The sequence below is a fragment of the Suricata suricatta genome, chromosome 2 (genome assembly GCF_006229205.1).
Source record: "Suricata suricatta isolate VVHF042 chromosome 2, meerkat_22Aug2017_6uvM2_HiC, whole genome shotgun sequence".
Classification (NCBI taxonomy): Eukaryota; Metazoa; Chordata; class Mammalia; order Carnivora; family Herpestidae; genus Suricata; species Suricata suricatta.
The window spans coordinates 124,740,383-124,755,567 of record NC_043701.1 but is presented as its reverse complement, the minus strand read 5'-3'; the positions used below and the strand labels follow the sequence as shown (position 1 = coordinate 124,755,567).

The 15,185-nt window shown below is 33.6% G+C and overlaps 1 protein-coding gene across 2 annotated transcripts in view; it reads right to left on the bottom strand.

Moving 5' to 3' along the window:
* CABCOCO1 (ciliary associated calcium binding coiled-coil 1) overlaps window positions 1-15,185 on the bottom strand; it is a 123,349-nt gene that overhangs the window by 40,319 nt on the left and 67,845 nt on the right. Inside the window, exon 6 of one of the 2 annotated variants that reach the window (XM_029931735.1) lies at window positions 12,170-12,268. The exons of the other annotated variant lie outside the window; for it this stretch is intronic. Within the exon in view, the coding sequence (XP_029787595.1) occupies window positions 12,170-12,268 (99 nt within the window). The remainder of the gene's footprint in view (window positions 1-12,169; window positions 12,269-15,185) is intronic. 2 annotated transcript variants of the gene reach the window in all.

The following is a 15,185-nucleotide window of genomic DNA, read 5'->3' as shown; positions in this document are numbered from 1 at the left end:
TCCAGAGTTCTTTCACATGCATTTTAATTAACTTGAAACAGCTTACATCTCTTTCTTCAATATTCTGAGAAGACCAGTGAAAATCTTACTATTATAAAAATTATTCTTGAGATTTATGCAATGGCCAATTCTTAAGTATTTCCATTTGTAACTAGTATAGAACCAAACTAAAATGAAGGCACTTATGTCAAGGACAAAATGGAGACAGTGCAGGCGCATAAAGGAAACTTAACCTAACCTTACAGGAATTTACAGCTCTTTCCAGAAATCAGCACAGGACACCTGCCAATACCCAAGCGCCAGACAGATCTACTCATGCCATCCCTGCATCTCCTGGTTCCTTTGACTCAGCTACCCTGATCCAAGTAAGAAAGAAGAATAGTAGGCAACCAAGCAGCTGAAAAAGCCAAATAACTTTCACATTCATCCCATAAAATTCTCTTAGTGTGAGCAACTCAGAACTCTGTTCTTGTAGCCTTGAATTTCTGGGCTTGGAGGTTAAAAGCTTTGTGATAATCTCATCTTTGTTTTATTCAGTATGTAGAGTTTGGTTTTTGACACTAGAATTATTTGAAAATTCCAGTTTTATTAGTATAGGTATAAAGATCATGATTTTTTAAAATGGTTGTATAAGTTTAATTGGTTCAACTTAAGAAATGTTTACTGAGTACATCCTTATGTTAAAGTCTGTAGGAGACACAATTAAATAAGAAATATTCCTAACCTCAAGAATTTATAATCCAATGGAAAGTGATAGCTTAAAATTCACATTTTGTTTGTCAATATCATAATTTATACAAGTGTAGTAAATGAAATGATGTGGGAGTTCAAAGGAAGTCATCCAATTTGGGGCAACCATACGTGATTCCATGGAGAACAGTAAAGTAACATATTACCTATCATAGTACTATTTCCTACCAATGAAAATAATTTTATTGCTTTTTAGTCATAAAAATGAACAGAATCATTCTGAAAGAGGTCAAGCAATACAAAGTAGTAAAATATAAAAGAAAAATAACTAACAATCATCCAAATTCCATAAACCTTTAACATGTAAACATTTCCCAAATGTTATTTTACATAATCAAATATGATGTAAAAATAAATCTTTTATATTGCTAGATTTAATATTGCACATGTGTATACTTTATTTTAAGAAATTAGATGATATGATATAGGTATTTTATAATCTTTCCTTGTTAATCTTGTGGGAAAATACATGAACTCATTATTTTTAATGGTTATTACATAGTCTTATATTGGATGGATGTATGAATATGTGCTTAATCAATTTCCTATTGAGGAACATTATTTTCCAAGTTTTCATAATTGTAAAAAGCAACACTAGGATAAAAATCCTCATAGACATATCCCTGTACATGTTGAATTATCTTCTTGGAATAGAGCCCTGAAATTGGAATTGCCAGGCCAAAGGATAGAACTTTGTAAAATTTTGGTACATTTTAACGAACTGTACTCTAGCAGAGTACCAATTTAAATTTCTACAAATACTGCTGAAGAGTTGTTCACACATGGGCTATCACACCGGATTGCCAGTCTAATAAAGGAAGTGGTATCGTGTTATCTTGTTTGTATTTCTTTGAGCCTGAATATCTTTTTCATATATGTAATGCCCAGTTTGCTTCTTCTTTTATGAAGTGCTGTTCATGTTTGTTTATTTTGCTGTTGGGATGTTATCTTTCTCTTTTTAATTTATAAGATGCTAGAGATATTAAGTCTTTGTTTAACATGTGTTACAAATAAGACTTCTCTTTTAAAAATTTTTTCAAAGTTACTTTCTGTGTCTCTTCTTATTAAAAATATAATTATGATGTTTTACAGTTATCAGTCTTTTCCTATATGCTCAGATAGGCCCATCCAGAATTATAAAGAAGCTAGAAATTAATTCAATAATATTTTCATCTAGTTCTACTATGGTTTAACTTTTAACTTTATATATTTTATTTATTTGGTATTCTCTTTGATGTAAGGCATGAGCTGGTAATGGGCATTTCTCCATTTTGCATATTTCAATCATTGGTTTGAATGCCATCGTTAGCATATATTAAGATCCCACATATGATCACAGCTCTTTCTAAATTCTTTATTGTGCTACAATGATCTGTTGGTCTTTTCTAGATCATGTATCATTGTATCTAATAGGATAAGTTTCTTCTTCATTATATCATATTCTTATTCTTCCTCCTAGAAGAATAATTTTGTTATATTTTCTCTTGTGAATCTATATACTATATACCTTACAATGAGGGTAACTTAGCCACAAATTTTAATAGAATTTTGAATAGCTTTGTATTGGGTTTAAACATTAAGAGTAAATTTTCAAAATATTGAGCATTTCTATCAAAGAAAAACAGATGTTTCTTTTGCTTTCCTTGTGACATTTTTACTGCTATCTAAAAATTTTCTTAATGAGCCTTGGTGGCTGAGTCGGTTAAGCGAATGACTTTGGCTCAGGTCATGATTTCACAGTTTGTAGATTCGAGCCCAGCGTTGGGCTCTGTGCTGATGGCTCATAGCCTGCAGCCTGCTTCAGATTCTGTGTCTCCCTCTCTCTCTGCCCCTCATGCACTCATACTCTGTCTCTCTCTCAATAATAGGTAACCATTTAAAAAATTTACAATTTTCTTAATTTTGTGAATAAAGTTTTTATTCCAATATGTATTTTCTAATTATACTGTTTAAACATAAAAATGTTAATGATTTTTATATTATAATTATAATTTTAATTATTAATAGCTACCATACTGAATGCTACCTTTTTCTATAAGTTTTCAGTTGATTCTCTTGAAGTTTTCAGATAAATGGTTACACAATTTGAAGCTAATCATAATTTTGCCTTTCTTTTCCCAATATTAATATTTCTTGAACTGAATTGTGTCCCTCCCTCCAAGAGAAATTAACATGTTAAAGACCTAAATCTCAAAATGACTGTGTTTAGAGTAAGATGGCAATTAAGGTTAAGTGAGGTCATAACAGCAGAGCCTTGTTCCAGTAAGATTAGTGTCTTTATAAGAAAAGTCACCAGAGAGCTCCTTGTCCTTCTCTGCCAAGTGAGGACACAGAGAGAAGGTGGCCGTCTCAAAGCCAGGAAGAGCTGTCATCGGAAACTGACTATGCTGGTCCTGATTTCAGACTTCTATCCTTCACACTTGGCAAAAATAAATTTCCAGTCAGTGGTATTTTGTTATGGTAGTGAAAGCAGACTAATGTACTTCTTATTTCTCTTATGTTCTCTTATTACACAAGCTAGAAATCATAAAAAATGTTAAATTACAGCAGGAATCCTATTTTTAATGGGATTGCATATAGTATTTATACTTTACCTTTAGGTTTGGGAAATGTATACTTTAGAAATGTTAAACATCTTTCTATTACTATTTTAATAAGAGCTCTTATCAGCAATGTGCATGAATATTAGATTTTATCAAATGCTTTTTAAATATTTATCAATGAAATAACATAATTTTTCTTCTTGTATATTAAGAAATGACTTATGTTGATAACTCTACTAAAATAACCAACATAACTCTACTCGATCACAGCATGTTATTCTTTTTAAGCATCAGTGAATGTACTTGCTAAAATTGTATTTGGGTTATTTGTGTCAATATCCACTAGTGAATTGCTTTGTAGTTTTTCTCTTTTAGACTACGTTTGACAAGATTTAGAATTATTAGCTTGGCTTCATAAACAGTATGAGCAGCCATTTCTTTCTGTAGCCCTTTGGAAGAGTTTAAATACATGTTAACTATCTATCATTCGAAGGTTAAAAAATTCACCTCTGAAGACTTCCTTGCTTTTAGCTTCCATGCTACAACTATTGATTGGTTTAGGCTTTCAAAATCGTCTTGTGACTGTTTTAATAATTTTTTCTTCCCTTTCAACCATATTTCTATGCAGCAATTTATAACCATTTTTACCTTCTAATATGTATTTAGTTTTGTATCAGTGTTTTTCCTTTATGTTTTTCTTTTTTTCTATATGTTTTTAAAATTTAGGCTAGCTAATACTTTACCTAATATATTTTCTTTTTGAAGAAGCAATTATTAAATTTATTAATTCTGTTGCTTTACTTTTTCAAAATTCATTGATTTCTGCTTTTATCTTGGTGATTTTCTTCTGATGTCTTTACTATTACTGTTGTTTATTCCCTAAACTCTTGAATAAAATGCTTTATTATTTTCTTTTTATTGTTTAATAGTAAAACAACCTTGAAGTCCTGTGTAGAGCTTTCTTGTGTCCAGTAGGTTTGGCAATTGTTGATTGAATTATAATTTGCTAGCAATTCTGGTTTGGATTTATTCTTTGGCTATAGTCATTTTGGAGAACTTTAACATTTACAAGCAGCTATTGTTGTGTTGTTTCTTTATACTATGTTTTTCATTCATTCATTTCATTAATGAATTACTGTCAGTGTGTTATGTACTATTTATAATACAGGAATTTGTGGAGGCTTTTTGGAGGGACTAAAATATTACACTTAAAAATTTTTTGGTGACTGCTTAAAATAATGTTTTCTCTGACAGGGATGTCCACTCTTGCCACTGTTATTCAACATAGTATTGAAGTCCTAGCTTCAGCAATCAGACAACACAAAGGACTAAAAGGCATCTAACCCAACAAGGAGGAAGACAAACTTTCACTCTTCACAGCTGACATAATACTCTATATAAAAAACCCAAAAGATTCCACCAAACAACTGCTGATCCATGAATTCAGCAAAGTTGCAAGATATAAAATCAATGCACAGAAATTGGTTGCATTTCTATACATCAATAATGAAGCAACAGAAAGAGAAGTCAAGAAATCAATTCTATTTACAAGTCCACCAAAACCCATAAAATGCCTAGGTGTAAACCTTACCAAAGAAGTAAAAAACTAGAGAAAGCTAGAGAAAGCTTATGAAGGAAAAAGAAGACACAAAATGAGGAAAATTATTCCATGCTCATGGAACGCAAGACAAAAAATGTTAAAATGTCGATACTACCCAAAGCAATCTACATATCCAATGCAATTACTATTAAAATAACATCAACATTCTTCACAGAGCTAGCACAACCCACCCTGATATTTGTATGGAACCAGAAAAGACCCCAAATAGCCAAGGCAATCCTGAAAAAAAAAAGCTGAAGGCATCACAATCCCAGACTTCAAGATGTATTACAAAGCTCTAATCATCAAGACAGTATGGTACTGGCACAAAAACAGACACATAGATCAATGGAACAGAACAGAGAATCCAAAAATGCACCCACCAATGTTTGGCCAACTAATATTGACAAAGCAGGAAAGAATATCCAATGGAATAAAGATGATCTCTTAAGCAAATGGTGTTGGAAAACTGGACAGTGATCTATAGAAGAATGAACCTGACCATTTTCTCACACCATACACAATAATAAACTCAAAATGGATGAAAGACCTAAATGTAAGATAGGAAGCCATCAAAATCCTAAAGGAGAAAGCAGACAAAAATCTCTTTCACTTCAGGCACAGCAACTTCTTACTCAAGACATCTCTGGAGGCAAGGGAAACAAAAGCAAAGATGAACTATTGGGACCTCATCAAGATAAAAAGTTTCTGCACAGTGAAGGGAACAATCAGCAAAACTAAGGGGCAACCAATGTAATGAGAGAACATATTTGCAAATAACATATCAGATAAAGGGTTAGTATCCAAAATCTACAAACAACTTAACAAACTCAACAACCAAAAAATAAATAATCCAGGGAAGAAATAGGCAAAAGACATGAATTGACACTTCTCCAAAGAAGACATCCAGATGGCTAACAGATACGTGAAAAAATGCTCAACATCACCCATCATCAGGCAATTACATATCAAAACCACAATGGGATACCACTTCACACCAGTCAGAATGGCTATAATTAACAGCTCAGGCAAAACAGATATTGGAGAGGATGCAAAGGAAGAGGATCTCTTTTGCACTATTTGTGGGAATGCAAAGTGGTGCAGCCACACTGGAAAACAGTATGGAGGTTCCTCAAAAAATTAAAAATAGAACTACCCTATGACCCAGTAATTACATATATATGTATATGTATATGTATGGAGTATTACTCAGCAACCAAAAATAATGAAATCTTTCCATGTGCAACAATGATGATGGAACTAGAAGGTATTATGCTAAGTGAAATTAGTCAGTTAGAGAAGGACAAATATCATATGACTTCACTGAAATGTGGAATTTAAGATACAAAAACCAATGAACATACAGGAAAGGAAGCAAAAATAATATAAGAATAGGGAAGCAGATAAAACACAAGAGACTTAAATATAAAGAACAAGCTAAGGGTTGCTGGAGGGGTTGTGGGGGGCGGGATGGGATAAATGGGTAAGAGGCATTAAGGAAGACAGTAGTTGGGAGGAGCACTGGGTGTTATACATAGGGAATGAATCACTGGATTCTACTCCCGAAATCATTATTGCACTGTATACTAGCTAATTTGGATGTAAATTTAAAAAATAAATAAATAAAAATAGTGTCTTCTCTGTAGACAATAGATAAAATATAGTTTGTGTGTATATGTATAACATGTTAATGCCTACAGAAGCCATCCACCATGGAAGAACTAAACAGCCAAGTAGCCAAAATGATCTAGCCAGGTGACATCAACTAGCTTTTGCTACCAGGCTTCCCACTGCTGGCATGATGGGCACACATGGCTGGCTGTTTTGGCCCTATATGGGATGGTCTGATGAGTAAATCTCACATCAGGGCTCTCCAATGAGGTGGCTGAGGTTTTGTAGCTCACTGTCTGTATTGTTGTTCAATGTCTTTGTCCAATCTTGTTTCATCCCCCTTTTCTTCACATGTGTTGGTGTCTAGTACAGATTTTGCATCCAAACCCCATCTTAGCATCTGATTATAGGAAACCCAAATTGTGACACTGAATTCTATGGAATGCATCATTCCTAAGACCTCTGCTTCCAGCTGGATTTGGCCAAATGGAGCCACAAGCAGAATGTAAGAGAGAGGACAGAGAGAAATACAAGTCAGAGTATTTACTACCCCATTTCTTGCTGCTTTGGTATAGTTTTCACCTACATTGTGCTTCTTTTTGACGTTGGTTCCAGCTTTGTGGCTCCTTTTCCATGATTCCATAACTTTTAGACTCTAGTGACAACTTACCCTTTCCTTTCCTGTTCAGGCTTAGGGATAGTATACTTGTGAGAAAAAGCTAGATTTGCTACTGTGAAAAATTATTCCCAAATTTCAGTGACTTATAAGCACAAAAGTTATTTATTGTTCATTGGTTGTGGTGCTACTTCCTGATGTCTGATCTGGGATCCAGGGGATGGAAGAAGCACAAACTAGCTTTAAAAATTTCTGCCCATCTGTCTCATGACATTTTCAGCTCACATTTTATTGGCTCAGACAGGTAATGGGCAAGGTTAACTTCAGTGGAACAGAGAAGTATAAGCCTCCCCATGAAGCAGAAATGGATGAACAATAATATAATCTGTCAGAGCCTCTTAATGTCTTTCCTGCTGTTGCTTATACATAGAGAGGTACTTGCCAGCTTATGGGGATTCTTGCCCCTATGTAAAATAAGGTTTTTAAAAACTTTTTGAGGATATTGTCTGTTTCATGCCCAGAATCCTGATAGATACGGTGGTGTTCGCTGAGTCTTTTATCATCATTTCCTTTCAATATTATGTAGTTGTTCTTTTAGATATTATAATGCTGACATTGTTTTATGCTTTGTTAGTTAAGAATTGGGCCTTAATTGTATGCTTAGCCTAATTCAGTTTTCACCAATCATCTCTCATCCTGTGACTTTGCCACTTCTGTAGTTTCTACTTCTTGCATCTAAAACTGCTAAGCAGACTCTTAAGCCTGTATTTTTGGTTTTTGTTCATTTTTTACTTCTTCCTTTGTTGGTGACTGGTTTTTTATTGTTTGAATGCTTTAGCCATGAAGTTCAATAACTTCACCTGGATATCCCAGAGTTTGTCATTCTTCACCTTCTTCTTCCAGAACAGTGAGTCTTTTTGTTCTTCATATTCATCCTCTCTTCCTTCACTTCAAAAATGTTATTTCAATTATATCTTTGAGTGGGTTTTTTTTTATTCCATCAACTCTGCTGTTTTCTTCACAGGTAACATTACTACATGCATTGGATTTCCATTGTACTTCTGGCAATCGTCTTTTTTTCCTCACATTTCTTGTGTGATATTCTAAAGCTGGTTCTCTACATCATGGGTTGGTTTTTCTATTGTGTCATTTCCACTCTCCATTATTTCTAAATATTTTAGCTTCTTCAATGTCATCATTTCTTTCTCTTTAGAATATCAGTTCTTTTTATCATTTTATTTTGTTCCATATCTTTATATGTCACATATGTTTCCTTAATTTCTTTGGAAGTATAAAGCATTTATAGTTTAAATCTTTTCTCTAAGGTTAATCATCTTCATCTATTTTTAATAGGCCTATTTATATGTTTCATTCATTTTCCCTGCCTCCCCTCCCCTTCCTCTCCTCCTCTTTCTTTTTATCTTTCTTCCCTCCTCTCCTTCTTTCTTTTCCTTCTAACTGATTTTTGTTGTTGTTAATTATGGATTAACTTAAAAAAAACTACTTACTTATTTTTGATCAAGGGACTCTTTTTCTGGTACCCATTAATGTTATCCCAAATCAGTAATTGGAACGTAAGGAAGCAAACTACAAAATAGAACACACTCTTAACAGAGAGAAGCTTCTTCCAGTTTAGAAGTTTCAAAAAAAAAAAAAATCTAGAGACAAAACACAAACCCTACCACTGAATGTCTGCCCCAAGATGGCACCACTTTTGACTAAAAGAACCCATCAGAGATAACAGCATGCTGTTTAGAGAAACCATGTCCCATCTGTTTGGCAATCTTGCTTATCTGTAGTAGAAGAGTAGGCCCTATGCTGAGTAGTTTCTGGTTTTTTTAAGCTAATAATAACAAAAAAGTAGGAATCTTGACAGCAACTCTGTACTGTGTCATAAACTAGAGAGTTTAAGTTTAGCTCTCCATATCCTCGCTCAACGTGGTAAGAAGAGAATTGTACCAAATAGCTATTCTGTGGCATTTATGGTAGAGACCTAACTTCTTAGTTTTACTTGGAAATCAAAGAAAAGAGTTTTGTAAACATGCCCATGTCATTACCTTTCTAAGAAACCCATTATAACTTTTATAATTTGTTTTAGTAAGACCCAGGAAAGCAATGATCAGACTTAATGTCTGGTTTAAGATACAGGATGTCATGGCTTTACTAATATTTTCTGAAACTCTGAGCCATTTAGAAGTAAATTATACATTGGAATTATTTTACCCCATTAGTAAGTGTATCCAAGAGGTAATTTATTTAACCTAATGACTTTCTGTAAAATTCACAGTGTTTTCAAAGGATATTTATGAAATGAAAAGTAACTGGACTTTTTATAATGAATTTGGACATCAATTTCTAAGCACCTAAAAGATGGAGGCATTGGGTAGAAATTAACTAAATTTTTTGGTGAGAAATACATTTCATCAAATTTATTTCTATGGTAGAATGACAAACTCTTAGAACTCAAGAAATAATTATTGATATTTTTATTAGATAAACTTACAGTGGCTTTTCAAAATGAATTGATAAATATATTGTTTTAAACTTAGTTTTTTGAACTTTTTCTAATAAATTTTCTACTCTGTGAACTGAGATGACCAACTTGATTGGTTGTATTGACTTGGTATAGTACTAATCTGTCTTCTGACCCACACTTTGGAAATGAAAACTTATACACACACACATACACACCTGAATTCTGACCTTTTCTTCATGTTTAAATAATATTCTCCTTATGGAAAAACATGTTTATATTTATACTTTTCTTTAAACAATCTGGGATTGCTTTTCACAAATAATTTGTAACTTTTAATTTAAACTTAGTTGATTGAATTTTTTCCAGTAAATTGACTACTTTCTGGACTGAACTGGACAATTTGCCATGACACTATGTGGCCCTAACCTGCCTCCTGACCCTGACTTTGTAAATTAAGACACCTACACACATCATCATGTTCAGGGATACAAATACACACCCAAACTCTGACCTTTGCCTCATGTCAAAAATAATAATCTCTTTATGGAAAATCATGCTAACTTTATGGCAAACAAGTAGAAAGGTTTCATTCCAACTGTACTTCAGGAAAAATTTTCCTATATTAAAACTCAGCAAAGTTGCCTTTAGTTCATTAAATACTCTCATAGTCAAGTATGAAAATGGCTTCAAGTTGTTTATTGTACCAAGCCTAAACCACACTGACTAGCATCCATTTAAAGCTTGTAATAATCAAGTCTGATTTACCCACTAAATTATATTTTTCAATACTCTCCAATACATAGCACTACTCAAAATGAGGTCTTTTCCTGATTATCTGGTTAAAATGTAACATACTAGCCTCCATGACTTTGCTTATATTGTTACTAATTTCTACCATCTCAAATCTGGGTTATTTATTGCTAACCTTTTCAAATCCTGCCCTTCTTTGCAGGCTCACCTTCATTCCCAACTCCTCCAGCAAAATTTTACTTTTTGTGTTATATTCCACAGTGATTCCTCTCTTTCCTGACCCTTTATCTTATTTTTTTTAATTAAAGCTTTCCCTAAAATTTTATCTTGTCAAATAGACTGCATATTCTCTGATATCAGGTACCATGTAACACTCTTTTAACATTTGTCAACAATCATAAAGCATAGCACTGAGCATATAAGATTTTTTTTATTGTTAAACAAAAATATAAGGAATATATTTAATCTTCTCTAATTATAGTAGTGGACTATTACCTCTAGGTAGAGCACAATTTTTTTATATAGTTTATTACCAAGTTGGTTTCCATATAACACCCAGTGCTCTTCCCCACAAGTGCCCCTCTCTATGACCATTACCCCCCTTCCCCTTTGCCCCTCCCTCTTCAGCCCTCAGTTTGGAGCACAATTTTTTTAAACTAAGTCACTGTTAGGTTATGCTTTTCCTGTATGAATGATTAAAGGGTTTGGTATATTTAAAACTACACTAAGGTAATGTGAAGCATTTGAAATTCTAGCAAGATAGAAAATGGATGATTTTGTTTTCAAAAATAAGAGTTCATGAGATAGACTGAATTTCATATAAGATGGGAAATATAGATTCTAATTCAGAGCAAAGATGCTTCTCCCCGCCCCGCCCAAGTCACTTCCTGTGTATTTTTTTGAAGTCTGGTTTCCCTAATCAAGTAAGCCAATTTTTTGTCAGAATTTCAGAAGTCTTAGAACTGTGCAGGGTTCTATGGGGTACATTTTCTTCTGACTTTTTTTGTTTCCTTTGTTCTTCATTCCTTGGTTATTTCTACCTTTTCTTTAAAAGCTTTGTAGGGCTGTTAGAATGAAGTTTTCAGAGCTGTGCCTGGCACATGGCTAAGAGCTCAGTAGTGTTATCCATTGTGTTATTTTCATTGTTTCTTTATTATAACACACCCTCCATATGAGCCTAGTAAACATACACAAACATTATTTAGTATTATTTTGCCTTTTTGTATCTAAAAATATGATTGAGTATAAGGAAGAAAGTAGCAAGTCAAATATTCTCAGAAGTACCTAGTATTGGCTTATTAGAAAGTTTGGATTTTATTCCAATCTTCCTCAATAAATGTTTATTAATCATCTCAATTGTAAAGCAGTGTGGGGGATGCACGTATAATTCAGAAATATATCTTGATAATTTTCCACAGTATGAATTTCTTATTTCAGCAACCAGAAATAATGTTATTTGAAATGTAGAGGAGATAAGACTTATATAAATAATTCAAGGTTGAGAGTTAAAAGTGCCCCAAGAAAAGCGCAGATAAAATGAGAGTTCACAGGGGGAAATGGAAGAGCTATTTTCAGTTTAGGGGGTTAATAATTCATAAAAGAGAGGATTTGAAATGAACTTTGATGATAGAGATAGTTTTGGACAACCATAAACTTGAGGGAGGTGGGAAGATGTGATGGATTATGGATGGCTGCAAATTCTGGCACTTCCTGAATTGAGAGGTTGAATTCATATCCCCTCCCCTGGGATCCTACCTGGTTCTGTGACTGTCTTTACCAATGCAACTTGGTCAAAGTGACACTGTACCAGCTCTAAGACTAACCTCAAAAAGACTGGCAGCTTCTCCTTCCTTCCTGCAAATTTCATTTGTGGGATCCATGTAATGAGCACCATGTAATGAGTGGAGCTCCACGTGGAGAGACTATGTGGAGAAAATACATAGAGGGAGGTCAACCTCCAAAGGTTTGCATTTTCTTGATGACTAACAAAGCTGGACATACTTTTTCATTTGGATATCTTGTGAAGTGTATGTTCAAGTTTTTGCCCATTTTTTCCTATTGGTTTATCTGTCTCCTAGACAATTGCTTTGTAGCTGGTTATCTATTGCAGATATGTTCTTTTTTTTCTCATACATTTTATGGCAAATATTTTCTCCCAAATCAGTTGAAGTTTTAACTGTGTCTTTTGTTGGAAAGAAGTCTGTAGCATTAATATAGTACGGTTATCAAGTTTTTCTTTTATGGTTAGATTTTTAAGGTCATTATGATATTTTTCTGTCTTCTTCTATACGCCTAAATGTTTAAACTTCATATTTAGATCTACACTTTATTTGGAATTGATCTTTGCTTATACTGTGTGCTAGATTCCAGATTCATTCTTGTCCTTATGGAGTTATACGCTTGATATAGCATCACTACTTACTGAAGAGACTATGTTTTCTTATCTGCATTACATTGCCACCTTTGTCATTAAACTAAATGACCCTGTAATTGTGGGTCTCCTTATGTACTTTTATTCTCTTCCAGTAGACTATTTGTCCAAAATTAAGTTTTTTTAATTACTGTAGATTTAGAAATCTTGAAATATGGTAGTATAAACCCTTTAATTTTTTTCTTTAAGATTGTTTTGGTCCTTTTTTTGCCCTTCACTATTCTTTACACATTTTAGCATTAGATTAGCAATTCAGGTTACAACATGTTGAGATTCTTTTTTTTAAGTTCACTTATTTATTTTGAGAGAGACAGAGATAGAATGAGTAGGGGAGTGGCAGAGAGGGAGCAGACACAGAGCCTAATGAAGGGCTCAAACTCAAACACACACACACACACACACACACACACACACACACAACCAGGAAATCATAGCCTGAGCTTAAACCAAGAGCCAGAACTTTAACTGACTGAGCCACCCAAGCGCCCCTCTACTGGGATTTTAAAATATTATGTTGATTATGTAGATCAATTTGGAGAGAATTGGCTATCTTTATTATTTTGAGTCCTCCGATACATAGCCACTGTGTATTTCTTCATTTGTTTCAATGTTCTCTAATTTCATTCAGTAACATTTTGTAGTCTTCTATGTATATATGCTCCATGCACTTTCAGTTAGATCTTATGCTTCTTGATGTTAGTATAAATGCTGTCATTTTATTAAACTTTATTCTTATTGTTTCTTACTGGTATATAAAAAATTATTTTTGTATATTGCTTTGTTGCCCATTGATTCATACAATTCTTTTTTTTAAGTTCCAATAATTTTCCTGTAGATTATTTTGCATTTCAAATACACAATCAGGTTAAATGTGAAAAATGGTAGTTTTAAATCTGACTTTCCCATTTCTATATCCTCAAATTTTTCCTACCACTGGCTAAGATTGACTGTATATTGAATAGAGGTACTGAGAGCAAACATCCCTATTCCCATTTTCAGGGGAAAGTTTTCAATATTTGACCATTACTTATGAGACTTATTTCACATTTTCTATCAGATTTTGTAGATAAAAACTGATAAAACTTTTATAGATAAAAACTTGTCAGATTTATGAAATGATTGTTCTGCTCCTAATGAGAAGATCATATGATTGCCATTCTTTATTCTAAGGTGATAAACTGCACTGATTCATTCTCAAATATTAAAAAAAAAAAAACGTGCATTCCTGAAATGAAAAAAAACTTGTTCATAATGGACTATCTTTTCATATACCAGCATTTGATTTAACATCTTGTTCATGTATGTTCATAAGAGATGTGTCAGCCTGCATGCATGTTCTAAGAGATGAGTCAAGAATTTGCCTTTTGTTGTGATGTCTTTGCCAGGTTTTGATATTAAGATTATGTTGATCATTTCCTAAACTTGAAAAATTTACATAAATTAGTTTTATTGCAGGGATGCCTGGGTGGCTCAGTAAATTAAATGTCTGACTTTGGCTCAGGTCATGATCACGTGGTTCACAGGTTCCAGCCCTGTCTCAGGCTCTGTGACAGTTACAGATTCTCTCTCTCTCTCCCTCTCTCTCTCTCTCTCTCTCTCTCTCTCTCTCTCTCTCTCTCTCTCTAATTAGTAAACATTAAAAAAATTTTTAAGATTAATTTTATTTCCTGGGGCACCTGGTTGGCTCAGTTGGTTAAGTGTCCAACTTAGGCTCAGGTCATGATCTTGCACATTGTGGGTTTGGGCTCTGCATCAGGCTCTGTGCTGACAGCTCAGAGCCTGGAGCCTGTTTCAGATTCTGTCTCCTTCTCTCTCTGTGCCCCTACCCCATTCATGCTCTGTCTCTCTCAAAAACAAATAAACATAAAAAAAAGATTAGCTTTATTTCTTTCTTAAATATGAAGATATCTGGCCTTAGAAACTTCATTATGAAAACTATTTTGTCAATTTAAAAATATTTTAATTAAATTCACTATCTTTGATATAGTTATCTGAATTTCACATTATAATTTTATATAGCATGAAAATTTAAATATCATGTTGCTTATAATATCTTATTGTCTTTTCAATGTCTATGATTTTTACAGATCTCCAGTTTATAACTAACATTGTGTTTTGTGCCATCTCTCTCTTATTCTTTAAATAATCTTGCTAGGACATTACTGATTTTATTAATCTTTCTAAAATAACCTCATAGATACCACCTCACGCCAGTCAGAGTGGCTAAAATGAACAAATCAAGAGACTATAGATGCTGGCGAGGGTGTGGAGAGACGGGCACCCTCCTACACTGTTGGTGGGAATGTAAACTGGTGCAGCCGCTCTGGAAAACAGTGTGGAGGGTCCTCAAAAAACTATCCATAGAACTCCCTTATGACCCAGCAATAGCACTGCTAGGGATTTACCCA